The 26276-nt window shown below is 41.6% G+C and overlaps 2 protein-coding genes across 4 annotated transcripts in view; one reads left to right on the forward strand and one right to left on the reverse strand.

Moving 5' to 3' along the window:
* The first annotated feature begins 4963 nt into the window (after positions 1-4963).
* txndc5 (thioredoxin domain containing 5) lies at positions 4964-14265 on the forward strand. 2 transcript variants are annotated; one of them, XM_029528590.1, is made up of 10 exons: positions 4964-5228; positions 7216-7368; positions 7882-7987; positions 8091-8187; positions 8959-9074; positions 9300-9386; positions 10166-10312; positions 10741-10823; positions 11063-11192; positions 12349-14265. In XM_029528590.1, exons 1-10 carry the CDS (start codon positions 5041-5043, stop codon positions 12469-12471), a joined length of 1230 nt encoding a protein of 409 aa, XP_029384450.1. In that variant the 5' UTR covers positions 4964-5040; the 3' UTR covers positions 12472-14265. The 2 variants fall into 2 exon arrangements, with proteins under 2 accessions (XP_029384450.1, XP_029384449.1); XM_029528589.1 differs by having other exon boundaries at positions 4965-5228; positions 10166-10318.
* Positions 13377-26276, reverse strand: part of bmp6 (bone morphogenetic protein 6) — a 42854-nt gene continuing 29954 nt past the window's right edge. The window contains exons 3-7 of one of the 2 annotated variants that reach the window (XM_029528587.1): positions 25644-25792; positions 24692-24892; positions 17195-17271; positions 16293-16403; positions 13379-16031 (exon numbers count right to left, since the gene is read on the reverse strand). In XM_029528587.1, the coding sequence (XP_029384447.1) occupies positions 15882-16031; positions 16293-16403; positions 17195-17271; positions 24692-24892; positions 25644-25792 (688 nt within the window). In that variant the 3' untranslated portion in view covers positions 13379-15881. Of the gene's footprint in view, positions 16032-16292; positions 16404-17194; positions 17272-24691; positions 24893-25643; positions 25793-26276 lie in introns of both variants that reach the window. The other variant, XM_029528588.1, reaches the window with a different exon arrangement.

Here is a 26276-nt window from a genome sequence, read left to right on the forward strand (position 1 = left end):
TATCCCTGAATCCAAGTTTTTCTCCATCTCTTTCACAGTCCTTGTCCTCTAACTTCCTTGTCTGGATAATATCCCCCCTTCACCCCCCACCCCTTTCTCCTTCTTCCTCACCTCACACTGTACATCCTGATGGCTTTTCCAGCAGGAAGTGGGGCTTTTACAGAAATGGCACTGGACCAAGAGGTGTCGGCGAAACGCAGCCTCAAGTCAGGTTAGGTCCTGTCACCACCTGTGATTACAAGAATGTAAATGACAAGTGAGAAGTCTGATGATAGGGCTGCTTACACTTCTCTTTAAATCAGTGCAGATGCTTTCCATGGAGCTGTGCTGTAACGTAATGACAAAAACATCAAAAGATCTTTACATATTTTGTGTGGCACAGGGGCTAGCTCTTTTGTTTTTCTTCCCTAAGTTATTGTGTTGTTGCATTATACTATTATTGTTGTATTTTACAAGCCAATCTGTACTGTGACCTCAAGCTGTCTCAGGCAACAAAAGTGTCCTTAATCAGCCATTTAATCCCTGATGTCAGTGTTTTAACTTCTGCTTTTTATTACCTTTTTGTGTGGATTCATTTTCATGACAGTTGAAACAAACAAAAAAGAAACAAGATATGATGGTTCTGCCAATGGTGCAGATTTGTGTTGTAATGGTTTGTTTCAATGCCGTACCACTTGCATTGCTTTTGCAGTCCACCAGTGGGCCCCGACCCACAGGTTGGTAACCACCAGTCCAACGAAAATCACTCCCTTACCCAGCCACCCAGATGAAAAGCCAAAATGCTTACCCATTTCCATCACTGAATGATTTTTCTGGGATTGTTCCAAACATGTGGGAGAGCCTTTTCTCTGCTGTCTTTTCCCATCTCAGGTGCCTGCTGAAGTGGCTCCAGTGAGCTGTCTGCAAATGACATTGGTTCCCCTCCGCTGGTCACATCCTGTGTCCCGGATACGATACTCATGACCATGAGTTGTCTCTGTTGTCTCTCCCTAATGGAAACACGTCTGGCTTTGGATTGCTGATGTCCAGTCTTGGGAAGACGGTGCTGAAAGCATTACTACAGTTTCCAACAGGGTAATTCCCACATGTTTATGTGACAGTATGGGGATTTTGTCAGAAATGGCCTCAGAAATATTCCAGAAAACCTTCTTGAAGAGTTTATCACTGTGTTTCTTAGCAGTGTTTAAAAGCAGCCCGATGTGAAACCGATACACAGTTTGTGATAAGAATTCAAAAGCTGCAGAAGGAGAGTTGTTTTTGTGAACCTTCTGTTATGAGTGTCCTGTGCTCAGAGCAGTAAGAGCCCTGAAAAAAAGGTTTACAACTTACTGACTGATGTGTCTCACACAGTGGCCCCGACACATACTCAACACAACCTTGGATGACAAGCAATGGATCCATTTATTAGTCTGCTTGGCAGCTATCGGCTCACTCTCTGACTCTTTAAAAATATCCTAACCCCTGTTATCTGAAATTATGTTGGGTTTTTTTTTTTTGTTTTTTTTTTCAGGGTTCTAACCCCTTTGGATTTGTACCGGTTTGTTTTATTAGTGACCCTAACTCTCTGGGAAGGTGGAAACACTGTTGTGTTTGTCTGGCAGTGGCATGTTCATGGTTGATTATACAGTGAAGCTGATTTCACATCTGGCAGAGAAAAGTGAAAGCGTATCCTATGTGGCCACGTCAGCAGAGACACATTTGGCAACCAGAAGGCCAAAGAGGTTATTTCAATAGGTGTAGAGATTGAGGGAGAGGTTGAGGTACATCTGCTTAATAAAAACCCAGATTTATATAATTCTAGTGGTGTGTGGGTTTCCTCCCACCATCCAAAGACATCATGTTTGGGTTAACTGGTGACTCTAAGGGTAGGTAGGTTTGAGTGTGAGTGTGAGTGGTTGTTGGTCTCTGTCTGTTTCTGTGTGTTGGCCCTGTGATGGACTGGTGACCTGTCCAGGGTGACCCCACCCTCACTCAATGTGACCTGGGATTGGCTCCAGCAACCCCACAACCCAGAAACGGTCAACGGTGAACGAATGAATGAGTACACCAAGTAGCTCTTTTACTGTAACCAAGTAGAACACCATAAAGCAGTCTGCCCAGTTAGGAAAGATAAAGCAGCTTTTTCGTACTGGCTCTTGGCACTCTCAAACGGTTTGGTCGGAAAACAGCATGTCATTACACTTAAGATCAGTGTCCAGTCTCTTGTTGATATTGCTATTGTGCACTGCACTAACAGGCACAAAACTAATCCAGAAGGAGTGTCCCCATGGGAAGATGAAATCAGCTTAGCTATTAGAAATAAAATCAAATAGGACAAAACAATAACATAAATATATCCCTGCTGCTGTCTGTGCCTCTTGAAACCAAACAAGTTGACAGTGCAGATTTGTAACTAACCAGTGAAAGCTACATGTTGCAATGAGATCAAAGAATATTGCAACTATCTTTTTTACAGCAGCACTGGGTTTTCTTAGAGACAGGCGGAACAAGACACAAATGGTAAGAGTTATGAACATGCTGTTTGGCAGATTTGGCTTCAGTGAGACATGCCAGATCTTGCTACTTGTATCCAGCCATACTATAAGTCAAGCTAAAAAATGTGTCCTGATGCCACATGGAAACAAATTGCTTTATTTTTAATGAGAATACCTGCTATGGGGCAGCCAGTAAATCAGGTGTGGTTCCATCAGGCAACACAAAAACATGCAGGTTTTGGCAGACAGTTGGGCCTGCTTGTTTGTCATGTTTTATCTATGTAAGTGAAAAGGTAGAACATTTTGTGTTCTTCAAAGAAAACCCATACTTGAATTTGTACAGCCAGAGGTTAAAGATCGTCTCTCGTCAGCTTCAGGGTCATCGCAGTATCATCTCCCTCTGTGAAGGCATCTCTTGCGAGTATATTGCTTCTCCACTGAGTGCCAGTACTCTCTGTGGGCAAAATAATGTGTGCGTGCGTGTGGCTGTAACAGTGGAATTTTAATGGTCATCCAGGCAACAGCAGGCTTTTTCCTGATATTAGCTGCCCCAAAAACAAAACACTGACAGACACACACAAACAGAGCGCACTGAACACTTCATATAATTTTCTCTATATTTATATACAAGAGACAGACTATTAGGTTGGGATCATTTTCACCCACTTTTAGAACACAGACATTCAGGATCTGGACCCGAGGACCTGGTTTTATGAAAGACCTTTGAAAAGTCTGGAATAGTGTTATATACATTACCATAGTGCTGCTCTGGGTGACACTTCTCTTTCCATGCTGTAACTTCTTCCTTCCCTCCTCCCACTCTTCCTGTTGTCCAGATGAAAGGATGAAAGGAAAAGGGAGGATGATTAAAGAGAAGCAGGTACTCGCTGCTCTGGGAACAGACACACACAAACAAAGTCCATCTTGGGAACAGGCAGATGATTTATATTAACTACACGAGGCAACAGCCCTTCCAGAGCCACTACTTATCCAAAGTAATAAATTTGATGAATCATATTTGTCTAAAAATGTTCTGTAGTTATCAAGAGGATGTAATCTTAATTCATATTTGTGCAGGGATGAATAAAAACAACTGTTCCTCTCTGATGTGAGACCTGAGCTGTGGTGCCCCATATTTTTACAGCAAAGTGTTAACTTTGCATTCACCTAATCCTAATGAGGCTATGGGGGTATTTCCATAATTCTCTTTTTGGAAGGCTGACTAGATTTATTTCATTAGGTATTATAAGAACAGCTGGTTTGTTCTATAGGGGTGTGATGGAAACTTCCACTAACTGCCAAAAAGGTGCAGCCAGCTGCAACTTTTTGGATCATTTAGAACCAACCAATTTGGCATTTACTGTTGTTACCCCACCAGAAGTGCATAAGGTTTCCTCAATGTCTCTCAAAATACATTCTAATGAGATTTATTTATTTATTTTTTTTTTTTAATCATTCAACTTCCAAGTGAGACTTAATTGGCTTTCTTTTAACATTTCAAAATTTGTTTAATAGATGTCACACTTGAAGTCTTGCACTTACATCCTTTTAAATAGTGTGTTGGCAGAGTAGACCTGTCTAAGAAAAGTTCCATCGATTTAACTATAATACAAATGCAGGGATGTAGCACAGCTGCCACCAATTCGGACTATTACATGTATTAAACTATCAAGATTCAAAGATTCAAAGTGTTGATTGTGATATGTATAGTACAGAAACACGTTTCACTGGACAATAAAGTTCTTTTTACTCTTCACAGTGAATGCCAAACATATATAGAAAACAGATAAATGGGATAAAAATAGGACATCGGTGCCAACACATTCAGAGTAAAGTTTTTCTTTTACAGCAGAATGAAAAGAAATTATGTTGTAATGGTGCCAAAATTCATTAAAAGTTAAGTAAAGTAATGATTTAAAATTTCTTGTCTTTGACACTATAGGCCAAGAGAGTCAGACTGTTTGGTAGTCACTTTCCCTTGACGTGGCCAAATCACAGCCATAATGGACAAAAGACAAAAGACGAAAGCTTAATAAATGAAATCACTGATGTCCAAACCTTTGTCTCCTATCTCTGACATGTGAATGACACTGTCTGGATTTGCCAAACAACAACATAAAAATCATTACTGAGATCAAACATAAACCAAGTGAGAGTCCGTTATGCAGCAGCTAATCTCCACTGACAAATACACGCATGCCAATCCCAGCTCACATTGGGCGGGAGCACACCTGGACAGCTCGCCAGTCCATCACAGTCTTCATCACAGAAAGGCCCCAGGCCCAGGAATCGAACCCGTGACCTTCTTGTTGTCTGAACAGGTGTTCCCAATACTTTCCCCATACTTGACCAAAGCCTGCCTTGTTTGAACCTGTCTGTTCGGGTGGAGTTGCACAGCCCTGCGGTCCGGCCGGAGCTGCGGGGAACCTCCACATGCGTGCGTCCCATCCAGAGTCCACATTCCTCCTAAGTGATCCCGCCAGAGGGGGCGTGCACGCCGACAGTCTTTTCTTTCCCCACAGTACGCCAGCAGGGTCGCCGCCTCAGCCGCCGACAGAGATTAACAATGGCTCCAGCACTGAACTGCACATCCCGCATCTTCTGCGGTATTTATGTCTTTTCGTTGCTTTTCGCCAGCGTGTTCTGCGACGCGGATGCAGAGGAAGAAGAGCACGCCAAGCACACGTACACAGTGGAGATGTTCAACGAAGCGGTGCCCACCGCTCCCCACTTTGTCATGTTTTACGCGCCATGGTAAGACAGCAATTTACAAAGTTTTATTCCCCCGAGACGGCTTTGAGTAAATACATTTTCGCTGGCATTAGCTCTTCTTTAATGCTGCTCGTATTTCCATGTAACGGGAACGCCGGTATGTCACAGCTAACCGGCGCAGTAGCCAGCAAGCTAGTTAGCATTCTGGCTAGTTGGCAGCACGGTTAACCTGCGGGGTTAGCTTAGCGGCTAGTTAATTAGCGTAGCCAAACAGTTGGCTGGTCAACTCTCGGGCCTCCGTGCCGGCAGTTCGCTATCAGCTGAAATGAAATTTAAAAACTTTCCAACAGAGGTTCAGAAGGAAACCGAAAATTCCAAAACACAAAAAAGCCAGTCATTTGCGTTATGTTTATTCCCTGTGAACACAGAATAAAGTCAGTCGATGTACACAGTTGCAGCTGGGGTAGCTTACGTGGCAGGCACTGATTGACTAACGTTATGTCAGCGGTGCCCAAAGTGGGGTTCTCGGACCTTTGGGGGGTCCTCCTGGAGAGTACCGGCTGCTCGCGTTAAATCCGCTTCATCGATTGGTTATCACTCAAGAAAAGGACATCCGAGGAAAAGACAGGGGTTGATTATGAAGATAAGAGGTTAAATTAGTTTTATGTCAGAGCGCAACAAGTCTCCCACAGGTACCTCCATTACCACACATTGGTAATAGACCTGACCCGTGTTGCCTTCTGATACCTGTCTTCTGTTTCTGTGTTTGTACTTAATGGATTATTATGTTTTATCTTGAACACTGACACCTTTCTCTTTCTCTGATTGGGGAATCACTGTCATTACCTGAAATAAAGCTGTTTGTGTGTCCTGTATCTAAAATATAATATTTTGAACTGACAAGTGTGGGCATGTTTCTTTAGTTGGGGCCCAAAAGGTCCAAACTGATTAATTATGAATATTAGGCCATGCTTAAAGTAGCTTGGCTCCCCATGCCAGTGGTGCTTGTAATTGCTAGTTCAGTGTTGTTGTTATTAGAGGTATCAATTAGTTCAAGGCAGTTCATTCAGTTCTTAATAAATTTGGTATATATCATCGACAGAAAATCTTACAAAAAGTCCTCAAATTAAATGACTCAGTTTCAGACGCAGGCTTAACTTTTTCATATACAGCTTCAATATTTTATTTTTCAGTTGCGCTGTATAACACAATGCAAAGTGAATTTATGAGGTGAGAGATATATATATATATATATATATATAATTGTGTACGAAAAGGATACATAGCCTCCAGCAGGTGGCACTACCATTAAAGTCAGTGCATTTTTGCCATTAACTCCCTCCTCAGCAAGGTTATGTTTGCGTGCAGTAAATTGCGTGAAAGTAGTCAAACATTATGACATAGGCAGCAAACATTATATGTAGGATAAACTGCAAAACGCACACATTTATTTTCCCAATTTATGTATAAGCTTTAAGTGTGATGTGAAGTGTGTGTGAAACTTTGTATTGATAATGTCCTTGCATGAAAACAAGTTATACAAAGAGTGAATACTTAAAAAATCCTAACAGTGAATAATGGTGGCAGCACCATCTTGTAGTGGGCATGTTTTTTTATCAGCAGGAACAGAGAGGCTGATCTGGATTGAGGGAAAAACATCAGGATGATGATCCTGAAACACACAGCTGTAACAACTCTTAACTCTTAATCCTGAGGTAGTTCAGCCACAGCCCTCATTTGAACCCACTTTAAGTTCTCAGCAGAGGTCCACCAATGGTCCCCATCCAGCTTGGCAGGGCTCGAGAGGGTCTGAATGGAATGCATTAAATCCCCAAAATCCAGGGGGCTGTTGACTGTTGTGTCATACCCAAAAGTACTAATTTCATTGAAGTATTGAATGGGGGGGGTTGTCATTATTTGGTACAATTGTGATTGTACATTGAAGATGATGATGATGATGATCAAAAATAACAAAATCTGAAGAAGTTGAAGGTACCTGACTGTTTTTTGAATGTACTTATGTGTCCAGGTGTGGCCATTGCAAGAGGTTACAGCCAGCATGGAATGAACTGGCAGACAAATACAACAGCATGGATGAGCCCCCGGTGTATGTGGTAAAGGTAGACTGCGTCCAGGACACCAAGTTCTGCTCTAATGTCCATGAAGTTAGAGGGTACCCTACGTAAGTATACTGGTCACATCAGCTCAGTTTATATCAGTTCTTGGCACTGATGCCAGGGACCTTGGCATTTAAGTTTTTGGGCTACTGAAATACTGAAACTGAAGGTCATGAAAAAACTCAGTAACTGTCATTTAGGGGGAAAAAAAACTCTTACATGCAAGTAAACAACGATTTTCATCACTGATTGACAGACTAGTGACACATTGGCCTCCATAAAGTTGAATATTCTGCCAGTGATGACTTACTGACATCCTCTTAAATGTTGATTGTTGCTCTCTGTGTACTGCACCTACAAGTACAGCAGTCATTGTTTAATCATTGACTTAACTTGAATGACAAAGCCTACCAGGTCTCATAGCTTGAGGTGGTGACGAAGACTATTTGGGAAATCATTTGTGCTTACATGGCCCTTTAAATTTGAATAAATAGTCTCATTGAACCCTAAACTTTAATCACACCTCTGCCACATAACATTTCTTTAAACTAAAAATGTTTATTTGATGTCATTTCTAGTCTGAAATTATTTAAGCCAGACCAAGAGGCAGTCAAGTACCAGGGACCCAGAGACTTGCAGTCCTTGGAGACCTGGATGCTGAAGACACTCCAGGAAGAGCCTTCGGTGAATTACGTTCATTCAGCTAATAGCCCAAGTTTATAAGCCTGTAACCATAACAGTAAAGAACAGTGTTGTTCATAAATGGTTATTCATGTGTGTCCCCTAGGAACCAGAGAGTGAACTGGAACCTCCCAAAGCACCAGAGCCCAAACAGGGCATGTATGAGCTCACAGCTCTCAATTTTAAGGCCCACATAGCCAAAGGTAAAGATCCAGTAACAATATTCTTGAATCCTCCATGAAAGTATCATCATGGTAGCTGAGCAAAGCAAATGAGTAGGTAACTTAGTTTTGTGTATTTGCACAGCTGTGTTCTGCTTTAACGGATAAATAGTTTCAGTTTTGTCTTAATTTTAAACACTGTTAGTTTTCACACAGCAGTGTATCTGAATCCTTCATTAGAGAATGGAAACTCCTTGCCTTGATTTACATAACTGACAGTTCAATACAAGCACCTGAGCCACAATCCGCAATGTCAGTCAACATGTTATGTTTTGGGATTTTCAGATGACTTCAAAAATAAACACCTCTCATGATAATTGTCTCCTTGAAAATGTAGTTTTTAAGCTCTGTCAAAGTTGAATGTTTTGATTTTTAAGAAAAATAAATTGTTCATGTTTGGAGACGAAAAAAGGCAGGATATGACATAGGCATTTTAAAACAGTGTTTATAGGCCCCACCTCAACATCTTGGCAACAGAGCAGCAATAAACATTGTGTAATTGGTTGCATAAAACCTCAGGATAAGAGGTGTATGATTTCATTGACACCAGCTGTGAGGAGTTTGTAGTGACCCTGTTCCATCAATTGAAAAATACAAATCCATAAGCGTGGTAAGCTTCACTTGAGTAAAGAATTATTCGTGTGTAATTATGTTACGTAGAAATTAGGGCAAAGTGAAAGTCATTTTAATTTGTGTTCAGTTTTCTTATTATCTTCAATTAGTTTTTCTTATATGTCTCTCCTCTTGTTTCAGGGGCTCATTTTGTTAAGTTCTTTGCACCGTGGTGTGGCCACTGCAAAGCCATGGCCCCAACCTGGGAGCAGCTGGCTACCACCTTTGAGCATTCTGACGATGTCAAGATTGGAAAGGTGGGTTGTTTGTCTATGTACATATGTGTGTGTTTATTTATATATATATATATATATACACGTACACACTACAGTGTGAGGGTCGTAGTTATATTTTCAAGTAGCAGTGTGCCATTTATTGATGGGATGCTGTTAATATGAAAAGGTATACAGGACGTACTCTGCAGTGAGTATTTTCATTCATGTGTCATAGTCACATAACATGTTCATTTGTTTATTGCTTAGGTGGACTGTACACAGCACTACGAGGTGTGTTCTGACAATGGTGTACGGGGATATCCCACATTGCTCTTCTTCTACAATGGAGAGAAGGTATGGAAGAAGATTTTGATCAGTGGTAACTCATTCATTCATCGTCAACTGCTAATCTGTTTCTGGGTGGCCGGGGGTGCTGAAACCAATCCCAGCTCACACTGGTTGAAGGCGGGGTACACCCTTGACAGGTCCCAGTGGTAACTCTATATTCTTAATTCATTCGAGTCATTCTTTGGCCAACCTCCACCTGATCTGCTGTCACTCTGGCTGTCATGCAGTTTTGCTTTGACTTCTAAGATAATCTGCAGACCACAACAACTTCCATGTCATCACATCATAACTGAGTGACTTGGAAACCTAGTATGTTAATCATGCCTTGATAAGAAGTGAAGACAGTTTCCACGGATTTAAACATTTGGCTTCAGTTAGAACCTGTAGGCCAGTTAATATTCATGTGCTGACATCGAAGGAATGGTGCATTCATCTAAGCTTACACTGATGTGCACCTCCATAGAAAAATTTAGGCCATACTGTGCATTGAGGTAGCACAGACCACAGCAACTGTGACTGGCTGGATTCTCCTCTTAAAACTTTAGTGGCATAGAAAACTTACTTCCAGCTCTTGTCTTAGCAGTTTAAGTGCTAATGTCACAGGCACACAGCGTAAGTATTAATTCTCACAGTCGGTCAGAGTCATTCCTATGCAGGAGTATAAACCAGCGTGAAGTGTGCAGAAAAGTGTCTATCTACTCTAAACCTATTAAAATATATCATATGTTGACTTTCAGAAGTCACTGTGTTTTGTTGTTGTTATTAATACTATGTCTCTTTTGTAGACAGAACAGTACAAAGGAAAAAGAGACCTGGACTCTTTCAAAGACTTTGTGGACAATCAACTGAAGGCTGCCGTTGCTGAAGAGCATCAACCCAGTGAGGAACAGAAAGAAAATGAGTTGCCCTCTGATGAGCCAGAGAAAGAGGAGGTCGAGGTGGGTGTGAACAACCAAACACGTCACGCATGAAAGATTGTAATTTTTCTCTGTGTACAGATCAGATAGGCTGACACCATTCAAATAATAGTCTGCTTTGCATGAGCAGCTGTTTAAAAATGAAATAGAGAAGGATTTTTTTTTGTACCTCTCAACTACCACTTAAGCGTTGAGCTGTTTCCATATTTGCAAACCTGTGACTGTGTTCTTGTAGCTGTGTTAGGTACTCTATTACAGCTACAACCCTGATAAAGTGGGATTCAATGACACATGTAGATGTCTCAATGTGAACATTAGTAGGGACCCAAAAAAAAAATAGATGCATCATCCAAACCTATAATACAATATGAACATTCTCCTCAAAGTAAAACTTGATCGTTATTTAATAATTTAATAAGTTTCTTTCCCTTCCTCATCTACAGTCCGGTGTGGTGGTCCTAACAGAAGACAATTTCGATGAGACAGTGGCCAAGGGCTTCACCTTCATCAAATTCTATGCTCCATGGTATGATCAGTCCGTTTGTTTGGTTTTTTCCTTCTTTTTTTTTTTGGAGCCACAGACATTTAAAGCCTGCAGATATTCCAAGACAAATAATTAGTCTTTTAATGTTAGTTGAATTTAATAGTTGATTTAGGAGGCTATAGAGTTGACCTGCCCTTACTTCTTGGATGATCGTTAGAGAAAAATAAATTCTCAGTCAGTTAAAATGATATAATTCTGTGTTGTTTTGTTTTGCTGTCCAGGTGCGGTCACTGTAAGAACCTTGCTCCAACATGGGAGGATCTTTCCAAGAAAGAGTTTCCTGGACTCACTGATGTCAAGATAGCCAAAGTTGACTGCACTGTGGAGCGCACACTCTGCAACAAGTACTCCGTAAGTGTGTACATGTTTTAATGAAATAACAGAGAGAGGCAAGACTCGTCTGACACACTTGTCCAAACTCCAAAAATAAGATAAAAATCAGCAGCACGGCATTGCTGCTTTGGTTGTCCCAAAAATAGACATGGGGTCGCATGTCCAGTTTTCAAAGAAAGGTGGACATTAAAGTATGTGTCCCATTTATAGCTTTGATTTCCCCAACACACAAATATGTTAATGCTATCAAAATGATTTTCCACATCCCAGCTCCCACCTACATCTGTGCTGTCCGTTTTGTAACCTCTAACTGATAGACACCCTCCAACCTTATTCTGACCCCACAAAAAACAGTTTTCAGCTCAGGGGACGAGTGTGTGTAAGTTAGACGCAGGATCAGCAACAGCTGTTTATATTGTTGTATTTAAGCAGTTAGACAGCCTGCTGTAGTGAAAATAACAGTTATTCCCATAGTATATTGTGTTGAAGTAGCAGATGCAGACCCCACAGTTATATCAGAGATAAATGCAGAATGAGGACAGTGAAGAAAAGTACAAACCACAGAATAAAGAGCGAACAACATTAATGACATCCACTAGTGCCATATAAATGCATGGAGATAGAGAAGTGTGTCACGGGAGTTCCCCCAACAGTTTCCACTGGGCTGATTACCACACAGCACTAGTGCGTTTCTCTCTCACTCCTTTCCTCTCTCAGCTCAGCTTGAATGGTCCCATGTCTACAGAGTTTTAGCCGTCTGACCCTAACCACTGCTCTGCTTACTTTTTAGACAATCAACAATGTATCACTTCACTACCCAGTACCCCTTCCGTAATTATCTTCATTTTTTTCCCACCTAAATTTTAGATTGACCAGTGGTATCTGGAGTTCTTGGTAGTTTGTTTTTTGCTTTGTGATTTGAATTTAATAAAAAAATAATGTTCCTCATCCAGCCCTTTGAAGTACTGAAATGCTTCCACACAACCTACAGGTCCACAACTAGAACTCGACCAGAGACATTCACTAAACAGCACTTAGCTGACTGCATTTAATGCCATTTTTGTACTAAATAAACACTAGATTAAAACTGGCCCCAGCATTTGCCTTTTCCTCTTCTGTCAGAGAAAGTGCATTGTATAATCCCCTGTTGTTGTCATTTGGTCTCTGTTTGCAGGTGCGAGGCTACCCCACATTGATCATCTTCAGGGCAGGCGAAAGGGGTGACGAGCATCATGGTGGGCGGGACATAGAGAGCCTACACAGCTTTGTCATGAAGCAGGCGAGAGATGAGCTGTAAAAACTGTAAAGAACCACTCTCTCTCATTCAGTTGCCAGACCTTTCTTTATCTCTCTCCGATCAGGTTCTCTTCAGAAAGGAATCAGCCAATGTCCAACTGACACAGTCTCTTTGTTATCCAGCTTTCAAGGATAGAAGGATTCAGTGTTTGTAATGTGGATGTGTTGCTCATTTCTGCTACCTGTCCACGATCTCCTAATATGGAGAATAAAGTTGTATTGGTTGGGTGTGCAAATGAAGTAATATATCCACAAGATCCACTTTGTAAGCACTGCTGAGAACCACACAATTAATGTTTATTAAGGGCACTGAAGGGCAAATGTTCCAGTTAAAAATATGTTGGTTTTTTTAAATGCAAAATTTTATACATGGGATCTGTTGTTAAATCATGAGCCATTAATGATGGGGTACTGTCACTCAAGAAGGTTGTAAAGGTTTGCGTAAAATGTGAAGTTGAGTGTTAAGTTGAGGGTACTTCATTTCCATGCCAGTTATGGCCTGTGACTTAACTCTCAGGGAAACACGCATGCAGGCTGGAGGGAACTGTGACAGAGGCTTCATTGTTGTCACTGCAGTCTGACATGGCACAGGGAAATGACTTCATTTTTCTCTTCATGACTAAGAGGAAACTAAAGATCAGATCAATTTCTCATGCTCACTGCAATTTAAAGAAAATTGTCAAAGACCTTAGTCATGCTCCCTATGCCATTTCTGACTCGTGCAGTCTGGGCCACCCTCTCTCAGTTCCTTCAAGCGTTCAGTCTCTCAGGCCTGGACCATGTTGCCCTCTATTTCTATTACTGAAAATGTTAAAAATAACTGCTGCTTCTGTTTCATGGTTTTGTTTATTTTGAAACGGTCATCAGCCTAGTTTTCCTTTATAAAATAATCAAAGACAGCATTTGTATTACATAAATGGGTGAATGTAAAGGCTTTTTTGTTATAGTTCTTAGGCCAGGTTCATATTTCAAAGGTGTTTTGACCTATTAGTTGGAGTAGAAAACAATCATTTTGACCAAGTGTCAAAGTTTAAAATTGAAGTAGCATGAGTTGTTGCTCTCTGTGATGACACTGTTCTCCTGGTCATACCTACTCAAACTGCGATCCAGGTGGGCTAGCAAACATCACATCAACACTCTGACTTAAGACTGAGATTTATTAGTACGGGTGGAAACCACTGCATCTCAGATTGAGAATTTCTTTCCCAAATAATAAAATGTCATATTTTCTTCAGTCTGAAGTGTAGGAGTAGTTTCACACTTCCACATGGACAGCTGCTCTGGGGAATTCCGTTAACAGTAAAATGGTCTGGAAAATGCAATTCAACAAATAAAACCAAAATAAACAGTTGTTTCTATTGTTACTGTAAACTATGTTGAGATCGTACACTATCATGTGCATCGACCCACAAAGAACAGTAATCTCTAACTGGTTCTGACAGTATTTGCGAAAGTTCAGCATACTTTGTTGTGATTAATCATGATGTTGAAAACTGCATCCACCTGCAGTCCCAAGCTCACGCCAATACAAATGCCTTCACTCAGGTTCAGTGAAAGGTACTGCATAAAGCAGGAAACCATTCATTGTCTCATCCAAATACACGGAACAGTCAGACACAGCAGACATTTGTCAGTAAAAGTTTTTATGGATAGCACATGGTCTAAAGAACTCCAGTGACAGAAGTTTTTCTTTCCTTGCAAGTCATGGGTTGTGCACTACCCATGGATTTTGTACAAAAGAGTAAATAATGGCAAGTTGTAACATGAGATTTCATAATAAATTTTTTTTTTTTTTCAAAAATAAGTCCTTTTGTTTGAGTTTTTTTGTATTTATTTATTCATAAGGTATGTGACTTTTCTTTTTAATAAAAGGTGCAATAAATAAACTGAGAATGTACAAGTATTTACAAAAACAGTCTAAACATGATCACAAATGTAAACAGCAGCTCACCAGAGGTATATTTTGTAATTTATGATTGGTTAGGCATTTAAGGTATTTTGATTCTTACTGGTATTAGTTTTTCATTAAAATATGGTTTTAAAAAAGATATATATGTATATATAAAGCTCACAGTAACTTGTTCAACTGGCAGGAACGTTGCCACTGGACACAAATCTCAACATAATTTTACCCTCAGGGTTGAAAAAGCAAAGGGCTAATTTCAGAAAGCTGGCACGGAAACCATTCTGCCATCCCGTCCGTTTTTGACTCGCTGAATGTTTTTCCACAATCTCTTGATGAGTTGTTGAGGGGCGAATGCGTTTGTTAACTTTGTGAGTGCAGCAACATTGAAATGGCCATGCGGTGTGTCGAAGGGATAAGGCTGTATTCTTCAGGCCTTCAGAGAAAAACAGGAGTTTAGCCAGATTGTGCATCATATTGAACCAGTCTGGTGAAAAGTAGCTCAGCATGAGCCTGGTAAATATTGACATGGAGTGGGTATTTGTAGAGGTGTGCTGCTAAAATTGCGTGCGGTCGCTTTGGTTCAGTCCATATTATATTTTAGGAAAGCAAATATGGCTTGAAAAAAAAAAAATACATCAGGAAAAAGGAAGGAAATTTGAAACTACTGACTCCAAATGCATCTTTCATTCAATAGTCGATAGTTTGAGTGAAGAGCATTTGCACTGAAAAAGAAAGTGGGTTTGTATTTCCCAATCTGACTCAAACCCTTTCCACACATTTCCTGTCGTTTGCCCAGGTGATGTCACTGACGGCTGTTGGTTTTCAGTGCCGTGGTAACACTGAGTCAACCACCTGCGGGCATGGATTACAGAGAAATTGTTTATCAGCCATTACACGAACCTCTACTGAGAACTGATCCACTGTGTTTTATATATATACATACATATATATGTGTGTATGTGCGTATGGGAGAAGGGAAAGAAAGCAGCGCTCTGACTGGTTCCACTACAGTTCAGTTTTGCCTTTGCCCTCACCCTCGGTGAGTGAGAAGGTGCAGCGGCCTCGTAGGCATTCATACACAGACTTCCATAAACACATATACAGACTTAAACACTTCCCTCCCCAACACACAAACAGTCATTCATTCACTTGCAGACCCATGGAAGAAAGACTCCACTTTAAAGCCAGTAGAGAAGGTGATGGACCATTTGGTAACTCAACACTGGAGTCGGATGAAGTTGCCTCTCGAAGACACCCATATGGTGTGATATTTGAAAAGGTCCTTAATGACAAATCATATCATACGATGGATATTTTGAGATGTCCAAGATTATTGGAATAGAAGGTGTAAAAATAACCTTTCAGGGTGGACATTCTGTGCAGGCCGGGGACTTGGGCAGAAAACTAGTGTCTGCTTGAGGTCGACTTCACCCAGAAATCACAGCTCCAGTTGCAGCCCTTTGCCAACCCATGTTTTAGTCAGGCGTCCCTGGTCCCCGAAGGTGTCAGTGGCAGCCACAGGCCCGCACCACCATGTTCTTGTATTTTTTAAGTATGACGTTGGAGTTGTCGTCGAAGTAGAGCACTGAGATGGCGTGGAGCTTGGTGGGTGCGCAGCACGGTTTCGGTACATTCTCGGGGTTCATCAGGTGCACCTGAAAAATATCAGATCAGCATCAAACCGTACGGTTCCCATTCCCAGAAAAGAAGTATTCCTCAGCGCATGAGTGCAGTACATTTGGATACTGCGGGTAAAATATGAGACCACTAGGATAAGAGCGGCCTCGGTAAAATTTTCCTCAGCTAAAGTTAAATATGTTAATTCACCTTAGTGGCCTGACACATGAAAGAAAACAAATGTAAATCGCTGATACCGACAGGGAGGTGTGTAAAGAATGTAGGCAGGTTGCTCTTACCAGTGTCTGTACAATGGCGTGGTTGGTGGCATTCATGTGGGCATTGAGGGGGAAGGAACACTCTCCGTCACAGTAGTTGGCCGCGTAGCCTTCAGGAGCGATGATCCAGTCCTTCGAGTTACGAGGTAAACAAAGAAAATCACCGTCACAACGCATGAACTCGGTTAACTCATTAAACATCTCAATGTATTGATGGCCAGTCTATTAGGCAGGTCGGATTCCATATGTTTGTGTAGAAATAATTAACCAAGACCACGGAGTAAGCTGTGCGGTGTTTTTCATTTTTGTTTTGTCTGGGCTTACCTTCCTGTTAATGTGTGAATAGTACATCTGTCTTTCTTTTCCTACTTGTCTGCCTGTCCTTCTCTTTCTGCCCAGCTTCTTTCCTGTGTGCCCCCATGTCTGTGTGTGTGTGTGTGTGTGTGTGTGTGTGTGTGAGAGAGAGAGAGACAGAGTTTGTGTGTCGGAAGTCTCCCTCTAGATGTCAGTGCTGTGTTATCAGCTCACTGTTTGTTCTCTTCTATTTCTTCCTCCGTCCACAAACACTCGCGATTTTTAATCTGCTTCCTTTAAACTCCTGCTTGCCGTCGGGCTCTTCCCATCGCAGCCTTGCTTGTTAGTAGCAGTTTGACATGCAGTGGTGTTTATCATGTATTCATAAAATATGCACGTCGCGAAAAATAACTTTACATTAGCATCCAGTATCACCTTTTTATGGATCATCAACATAGCAACTTCCATTTTACAATCGCAAAGCTGTCTGCCTTAGCATGTAATGCTCTGCTACTTCGAGGGAGAAGCTTTGATTAATCCCTGATCGGGATATCGGCCCCGAAGAGTCAGAGTGTGAGGATCCCTGCTTCTCTGGATCAATGTCGAATGAATAAGCAAATGTTTGCTACCTGCCATCCCAGCTCTCGGAAGCTGACGTAGAGCTCGTGTCTTCTGCATGCTGTTTTCTGATCACTGCTGTTGTAATCTGCAAAAAAAAGAAAAAGAAGAAAGAAAAGCTGAAATGATCAGGGAGCGGTATCTTCAGGCTGAGCACGGACACCCTTTGTGTTTTAATGTATCCCTCAGTGTATCTCCACCAAACTACACTCTGTGGAATTCACATATTACTTTCAGACTGACTGTAGAACAGTAACACAACATGACTTAACCCTAGCCCTAACTTAAATGAACTGATCAGTATGCACAAAGTGATGTTGACGCAGTGACGAATCAGAATCATCTTAATCAGCCAAGGGTGTGAACGCAGAAAAGAAAAATTACTCTTTTTTTTTTTTTTTTTTTTCAACTCCATGCAGGCGAACAAGAAAAACACAGCTTAACAAAGCCAAGTTTATGTAACCCTTCCAAACATGTAAGGCCTCGGACATATGGGGATGTAAACTGCCGCTTGGCTGGCTGACTAAAACATGCATAGCTGGTTGTTGGCCGGCTCTGACACGCGGAACAGTTTGTTACAAAAGTGTTAATCGAATGTTTTGGTAGAAATCCTTCTAGCTGTCACATTAAGAGTTTCTGATTGGCCCAGTGGGGTCACTCCTTACTCCATGAATTAGGCTGCAATAACTTTACACATGGAAAGAAAATATAGTTTGCAGCTTTGACTCCATATGGAGAACCATCATTTGCTACCTTTTAGCATGAGGTGATTACATTGTCAGCGTATTTGGTGTGGCTGCTTATCATGTCATTCCAACATGGTCATTTGCTTCTCAAAATAAAACTCAAACACATAAATAACATGATCATGTGAAGCTGCATTAATGTGATTGGATGGATTAATTCTGTGAGCAACAGAAAATCAAAGGTGAGGCTGGTCACGGCAGTCAGTGTCGCAGTGAGGTCAAAGGCCATCATCTGTAAACCATCGCACGCAGTCAGGTGTTTCCCCCTGTTTGAGATTCCTTCCTTTCCGAAAGGAAACGGCGCTCTCGCTGGGAGTTTGCGTGTGGATGTGCGTGTACAGTCGAGCTTTCGCACACAACTGATACGCATGGATGCCGGGTCACGTGCTCGTCATCAAGCATTTGAATTTCACGGATTTCAGCTGCTGTATGATTGCTCAGATTTGGCCTGTAGTGATAAAAAAAAGTAAAAATTCACAGGATTTTTTTTTTTTTTTTTTTTTCATGCCTTATAAAGCAAACCCTTGTGTTAAGTGTTTATATGGAAGGAAACATCTGAGGTCAGAGGAACAGTGCCATTGAAAGGACCTGGCTGAGGGACTTGGCTGACCTGCAGAAATGACACATAGGACAGTCACAGAGTTAATGTATAGAGATTTATGTGCATGGAGTATGATAACTCCTGGTTTAGCATCTGTGTGCCTGTGAACATTGTTCGTATAAGTGACGTATAGTTTCAGCACTTCTCAACCCTGACATTCACACCGCACACACTCTTATTATACACAGGGACCCCATCAGGCACGTGCGCAGATAGACCCGAGGTGGAGCTGAAACACCGATGGACCTGACAAGGTAAATGCCCTTCTGTGTTCTAACCTCACATTTTGGTTGTGCGTTGAGGCCCTTGAAGACGGGCACAATATCCTACGCTCGGTGTATTTTCCAGTACATCAGTGAAAGCTTGGGGCATAAACTTTTCAATACTAACGTGGTTTTAAAGATTTTGCTTATAATTCCCACATAGTCCGTTAATGTGAATCAACCGCTTGTTCCTTTGATTTTTTTTTGTGTTGGAACCAACACAATGGTGCTCTGTGACTGCTTTCCTTGCATACTGGGATTTCAACAGTGTGTTTATGCATGTTACACGTGTGTGCTGATTCCACTGCACTGCTATTCGGTTTTATCTTCAAATCAGTCAGCAGCAAATACGTCAACTTCATGACTCAAGATTCGTGCCAGCAAATCGAAGTAAGCTGAACGGGAAATTACGAAAACATCCTGAACAATCAGGATGTAACGATGTAGCGATCAATCTCACCCACACAGACATGTGACACTCCAGGCAGTAACATCAAAATGAAACCCCAAATACTTCTATATTTGTTCAAGTAACTCCATCTGAGACTGGTTGAGTGAGCTGTGATGCGGCTGCTTTGTAGGTTCACTAAGCAGTAGATAGCGTAAGATCACTTCACCTGCCATTCTGTCAGATGATTCCTCCAATCCATCCAATCCAATCTTCAAACTCGTAATACTCAACAAATTATAGATGCCAGCACAGATAACACAAAGCATTTCCTTTGCTGTATCCTGCGCAGCACATGGCGTGGAAAATATTCCCTTCTCCTTCTTTCCACTCATTTTCCTTTGCACCTCTCGGCGCTCAAAGCCATCAACGTTTATAGCCTGTAGGCCTCTTTAAGAAGAATAAAGCTGATATTTACTGCAGGGTTTTCAGTACATGTAAAGGTCCAGATTTGTGGTGCCCATAAACTACATCTCCACTTCCTGACTGTAAAAATTTAATGCCGCTCAGTTACTGCTGAGCTCCGACTCCCATGAGGCCTCCAGTTTTTATTTATTTATTTATTTTTTTGCTTCCCTTGACAGAGAGTTAGGGTGGGAAGAGAATCGAACACTCACACTAAATATTAGGCTTAAAAACTGATACTACTCTAAAATACCCCTCCAGCTGTTGCGGGTTTCAATTTAAAAGTAAAATGAGACAAACAAAATATGATCATTTCCATTTTATGAGATATGCTCACTCAACACCTGTGTCTGATATCACTCACTCGCTGCTCCCTCCTCACCGTCCAGAGACCATTTGAGCTCATCAGTAAAATTAAAAGCACTTTCAGACCCCTTTCCTCTTGGGTAATTTTCACTGCACCATTTGTCCGTTTTTCACCACGAGTTCAATGCAAAGAAAACAAACTTGTAGTTTGGAAATAAGCTGCTGGCTGCAGCTTCATGTTTAAACAATTATCAAGACCAGATATTTAAAAGTTAACATAAAGAAAGCAGTTTGATGAGTTCCTCTTCCAAACGCTCGCCCGCCACATAACAGCAGCTTACCTAACAATGGTTAACCTCAAAGTGACAAACGTCCGTTGGACCGTGTGACACCAAAATGTTACATTAAAACCAATTCACATTGAATCCAGTGAGATGGCTGGAACAGTGGCTGTTCGTTCCCGCCCTGCCAATAATAGCAAGGGGAAACACTGCTCATTACTGAATGAAAGCACTGTAGCTCTTTAACACTGAGACTTTTGATATACTGAACTATATGTGATGGCCTGCTATTAACCCTTTGCTGCACTGCCTTCCATTCATTAAAACCCTGAAACACTTTCCTGACAGTCTTCTCTGTCAGGAGGAAAAGTCTAAAAATTAGATTTATCATACGTCATAATGAAGTGGTGCCAAATCAGCCGTTACAGCTTGGGTGTTCCATGTAGGAAGTGTGTATCTGTGTGTGTGTGTGTGTGTGTGACATTTGACATTAAGAAGTCATTGCAACCTCTCAAGGCCACAATCTCTCAAACCACTCTACAGTAAGTCTATAGTTTGCTCTGGCAATTTCTCAAATCATGACTCTTTTAGAAAGATTGCAGCTTTTGCAGTCGAAATTACATGAAGTCGCTCAGAAATGGTGGTGGTGATTGAAAACTTGGCCCAATGTTTAAAATACAATTTAGGTCCTCCACCAAGAAGATGCCAATGGCTATGAAGACATGAAAGGAGAACGTCACTGTTATCTCTGACTTTCCTCCTCCCACGAACCAGTACTACTGAAGTTTATCTTTCTTCCTGTCTTTCATCACAGAGGTTATTAAACCCTGCGAGGGAGCACCACTATGTCTAATTACTCCAACAGTAAACAAAAGGAGGTCGGGTGGGGAACGAGTGAGGAGAATGAGGAGGAGGAGAAGAGAGACAGATGAAAAAACACAGCTGGCAGCATGCTATGTTATTATAATTCTTTAAGCGATACTGTTAGCGTGGTCAGTCTTTTAGCTGTGCAGCTAATGACTGGCTAGGCCTAATTACAGGCCGCCTGTGCTGTGCTGCGACGTGGTATTCCTCCTCTGGATGGTTGTTAACTTCCCCCACAACCAAAGCCCAACCCAACTCCCATTACCTCCCAAGCCTTCTTATCCCACAAAACCCCCAATTACCTTGAGAGGTGTTGTATTGTTTTGGTGTGGTACACTGCTCTGATCAGGGTAGCAGATCAGCAGATCAGGCACACCCAAATGTTTCTGAAGCACCTTTCTAAGTCGAAATGTTCACGTATACGACTCATAAATCGAGAATTAAATGCGTATTACAAAGACCAAATGTTTTAACTAATACCAGTGAACAAGCAAACAAGACATTAGACAGAAATTGCTTGTTTTGAAAATTACTTACTTTGTCAGTTAAAAATGAAAAACAAAGATGATTTATTGTACATTTAATCAAAACATTATTTCGAAACTAATACAGTAGAAATGTGTTTGGCTGAATCCATTCTGTTTTGTCATCTGGAAGAAATTTAATATCACATGTCATATTAAATTCACTCGGAAAAAAAAAAAATGCAAAAATGAGAAAACAGAAAGATTCAAAGATTACAGGGAACATAGTTTGGAAGTTTCTCAGTTCAAATGTTGTTTTATATCCTCAGAAGTGAAGAAAGAATTTTAGTTATTTATGAGAGAGCAGAGCTCTGCAGTCAAATTTCTAAATGAACACTGACAAAAATAGCCCTGAGGGTGTCAGAGTGTTGCGTGTTAAGATGAGGACCAAAAAGTAAAAAAAAAAAAATAAATAAAAAAAAGGGAAAAAAAGGCCAGTGGTTAACCACACAGGTCAGGAGTTTGCAATTTGGTCAGAGGAGGGAAACACAGAGTGAAAGAAGTCATGCCCAAAAATCATTTAAAAAGCCTCTATGTGGAACTAGAGCAATTAAAAACAAACTTGTTGCTGCCTTCTCGCCTCAGATCTCATGTTTCTTTCAGGGGGAATTAGTCAAATACACCTTCTAGTTGTGGCGGCCTGAAGTGATGCACTGTAGCTCCACGCCAAACAGGAACTGGGGGAGATCGTCCACATTGAGTTTCTCCCCATGAATGCGCCACAAGACAGATGCTCTCCCCATCCATCCTGTCCTCCTCCCTGTCTCTGGAGTAAGTGATGCGGTATTGAAACCATATGCCCTCCTGAATTCCTCATGGATCCTCCCATCCCAGTCCAATCCCAGCAGTCCGCTGCTGGCCATGGACACTCGGCTGTCGCGCGGGGGGCCTCCCCACTTCCTGTGTTGGATCTAAATATTTACACTCCCCATCATCCCGAGTGGCGAGGTGGAGAGGTCTTGATGTTTTGGGTTATGTAAAGGCCAGTCCTCCAGGACACATATTTAACAGATTGCCCTTATTAGAGCAGATTCTTTCATTCAGATTCACACTTTTCCCTTCTTGCTAAAACAGACCCAAAATCTGACTGCAGTCAGCCTTCCTAGATGGCAGACTTATTTATGGGAAATTAAACTATTCTGTAAGACATTGATAATTTACTTCTCTCCGCTTGACATAAGTCCAAGCCAGTTGAAATGACATCGGTTACAGGAATGGTATGAGCACATGGCGTGCACCACAGCCCCCCCGATCACACTTGTACCCCTGCATCACTAAATCTTTGAAACACCTTGACTTAAAAGAGTGAAGACATCTCAGGAAATCTCCAGCCAAAGGAGATAGCTGGGTAGAGGAGAGAGTATAGGTCTGTATAATCTAACTGTCCTGTAGCGTAACAAACGGCACGTCTTTGTTCTCTGTCGTGTCAGCCATACCCTTCATCTAACACAATTACAGAGACAGACACCTGCAGGAATTTAACTTACAATCTTGTGCGTTAACTGCACCATGGTGTTAAAAAAAAAAAAATGCAGCCAACAATTCCCAGCAAAGGCTAAGCCCACTCATCCTACAAAAATGTCTGTGTGCCATACAGATGGTGGAACCATTATACACAGTAGCAGAAGAAGCAAAGCGGAGGTAAATCATTTCCCAGGTAGCCAGCCAAACTGGGAACGTTTGTGGCTGTGCGTCAGTGGACTAAGATGTGCACAGGTAGCAGAGGACAACAAAGCGAGACAGCTATGACCCAGATTTCACTGGGTTTTTTGCGGGGATGCAGACCTGAGCCTCTTTGGTTTAAGCATCAGCTTCGGTTAGCAGTGCTGCACCGCTGAGGGAGTCTCATCCCCCTGGAACAGGCACAAGGATACTTGGAACGACTCTCACACTTCATTTATCACAAGTCTGACACAAGTCCAGAAAACAGGTGTGCTGAACTTAAACTGCTGCTGGGCCAAACTGCTTTTGGCTACCTAAAGGTGGACAGATTCTGTACAGTATGTGCAATACAGATTATTGTATGATGTTACCTTGCCTGAACTCCCTTCGACCTACCTGTCTATTTGGGTATTTTTCTGAGCAAGTCAGTTTAAGGTAGGTTGATTTGCGCTATCAAGTGGAGTGTTATGATCCTGCCACCAGCAGGTCCAGCGCCGGCACATTTTCGACATGCGATTTTCAGCTACAACCAGGTTTTGTCGTGAAATCCAACCGTGTGTTTTATTTGCTACAAGCACAAGCAGACCAGGCAGCAGATGTAAAAAAAAAAACAAACAAACGTACATTCGGATAATGTAATTCTTAGGAATCGCCAATATTAAAAAAAAAACAGGTGGTTGACTGGTGGAACATTTTACTAAAGCTACTCAGTGGGCTGTGCTCTGAAACATAGTAGGGTCAATGCTTGGAGTCACGGAGGCTTAATATTAACATGATTAACAGGATTCATCTGTCAAATTAGCAAGGGAACTGGCTGATATCAGCAGCAGGCTCCCTGAGCAACAGCTTTCTGTCCTGCAGAAGTCGCAGCATGAAGCATCACAGAACCTCTGAGCTTTAATGACTATAAAAGTCTGTCAGGAATTATGCAGCAGGTGGAAGGTAAATGGATTAGGGCCTGATTTCACTCGAAAAGCGCATTATTATAATACTTTTCTTCCTGTCGTACACATATTCGTTTTTATCTCGTCTGACCCTGTCTCATCAAGGTTTCCTGTCTTTACTTTATAGGCTTTTTGGCCCGAATTCAAATACAAACCCCAGATCCAACCTTCAATCTCTTTTCCTAAGAAACATATTTATATGTTTTGGGATACACTCCATGACACTTAATCCATTCAGACAAACTACACTAAAAACAGATTTTGGACACGATCCCTGTCCAAGGTTTTCTGTCTGATGGGGACTGATTAAGGAGATCCAGCTGAAGCCCGGCCCAATTTATTAACTATCTCAGGGGCTACTATTTCAACCACACATTGATTTGTAGCCAGGTCAGGCTCAGGCCAGTTGTGCGTCTGATTGTGTTGCACTGTGGGATGAGGACAGTTTAAGCTGACTGACTGACCTGCTAGGCTCAGCCCTCTGGACCCCTCCTGCGGTTGTGTGGACCGGTTGCGATTCTGCTGGCGCCTTTTGCCACCACCAGCGGAGCGGGGGGTGCGGATGTACACTTCACTGATTTTGAAGAACGCCACCATGAAAGGCTGCTTCTCCAGGGCGCCATCACGTCCTACGAGGCCCGCCTCCTTGAAACTAATGCTCTGTCCTGTTTGAAAGAAAACAGCAGCTCAACACTATATAACGGCAAGATTTAACGGCTTAGCACGCTGCCTAAATTACATTCTGTTATGATTTTTTTTAATGGTAATTTTATTTAGAGCTAGAAAGTCATGTAAAATAGTAACAGACAAAGAATAACAGTTGCTTTCAGTTTATGAAATAATTCCCATTGTTTACTTTGGAGTGATAGACGAAAATTGAGTGATAGAAGCAAGAGACAAAAGAAGGAAGCAGCTCATTTCAAGTAATTTAATCTTATTTAAGGAGTGAGACCTGGCTCAATGAATACAAATGAAACTTGGTGAATAATGAATGTTAGGGAGGAAACACAGGCTGTCTGTTGACTTTAGTCAGGATTTCTGAATTATGAGCAAATACTGCATGTGGCAGGCTGTGCCTATTTATATCAGTCAATATGGCCCTTCATTATTTGGTTTTTACTTGCTTCCAAAACATACACACCAACTTCTGCGATATTAAATCTACATGTTGTCAGGGAATTTGCAAATACAAAGGAAAATTCTAACGATGATTTAATAATTTCATATTCCTATATGATTTTGATGAATTAGTACCACCCTGCTCCCGACAGCTTAGATATTACATTGGGTGAAATTCTGTCCACCAGGATTTGGTATTTGTGGTATTTGCTGTAGCTTAAGTCAATTTTTCGTTTTCATTTTCATTTCGTTTTCTTTTTATTCGAGCCTGAAGACGTATGAAATCGTATCCTTTACCGCTGCTGGTCTCCATGGTGACTTGCAGGCCCAGGTTGTGCACCGGACTCATCACCCACAGATTGCTGGTGGCGGTGATGTCAAATTCCAGCCAGCCCTCCTCGGCTGCCCACAGTCTCCGGGACTCCAGCAAGAACAGGTCTGGCTCCCTGTGAGAAGATGGGATACATGAGAAAACAGCTGGGTACATGAAATAGGAAATGAAACAGGTTGAAGATATTTGGGCTTTTATTGTGAGGGATTATAATATCATTAGAAAAGCCAAAACATGTGGAGCTAGCTAGTCAGTCAAATAACTTTTGGTTGTCTAACAGGATATGTAATGGAAAATGTGGATAAGGAGAAGCGATCAAATATGATTAAGCCACTTGAGGGCAAACTGGAAATGATGATTCAAGATTAGCTTCGCTGACCTTTGACCTTCAAAACAGCTAAGTTGGTTAGTGAGTGTGTGGAGGTTCGGTGACCAGGATTTTAAGTCTTAAGTTTTTTGGCAAGATCATCAAAAAGGCTGAGGTAAACTTGACAAGTACATTACAAACATACGAAACTTTGTTAAATCGCTGGTATGTTTCTGGTAATGTGACACAGCTAACATTCGGAACTGAGCCAGTGAAACAACGACGGAGGTAT

Source organism: Echeneis naucrates, chromosome 20 (genome assembly GCF_900963305.1).
Source record: "Echeneis naucrates chromosome 20, fEcheNa1.1, whole genome shotgun sequence".
Taxonomy (NCBI): Eukaryota; Metazoa; Chordata; class Actinopteri; order Carangiformes; family Echeneidae; genus Echeneis; species Echeneis naucrates.

What these genes read in the sequence shown, in the direction of transcription:
- txndc5 (XM_029528589.1), top strand. Translation starts at nt 5,041, where the DNA reads ATGGCTCCAGCACTGAACTGCACATCCCGCATCTTCTGCGGTATTTAT. An exon ending in CACTCCAGGAAGAGCCTTCG is followed by an intron (nt 7,988 to 8,090) that starts GTGAATTACGTT and finishes TGTGTCCCCTAG; the next exon opens with GAACCAGAGAGTGAACTGGA. An exon ending in ACGATGTCAAGATTGGAAAG is followed by an intron (nt 9,075 to 9,299) that starts GTGGGTTGTTTG and finishes TTTATTGCTTAG; the next exon opens with GTGGACTGTACACAGCACTA.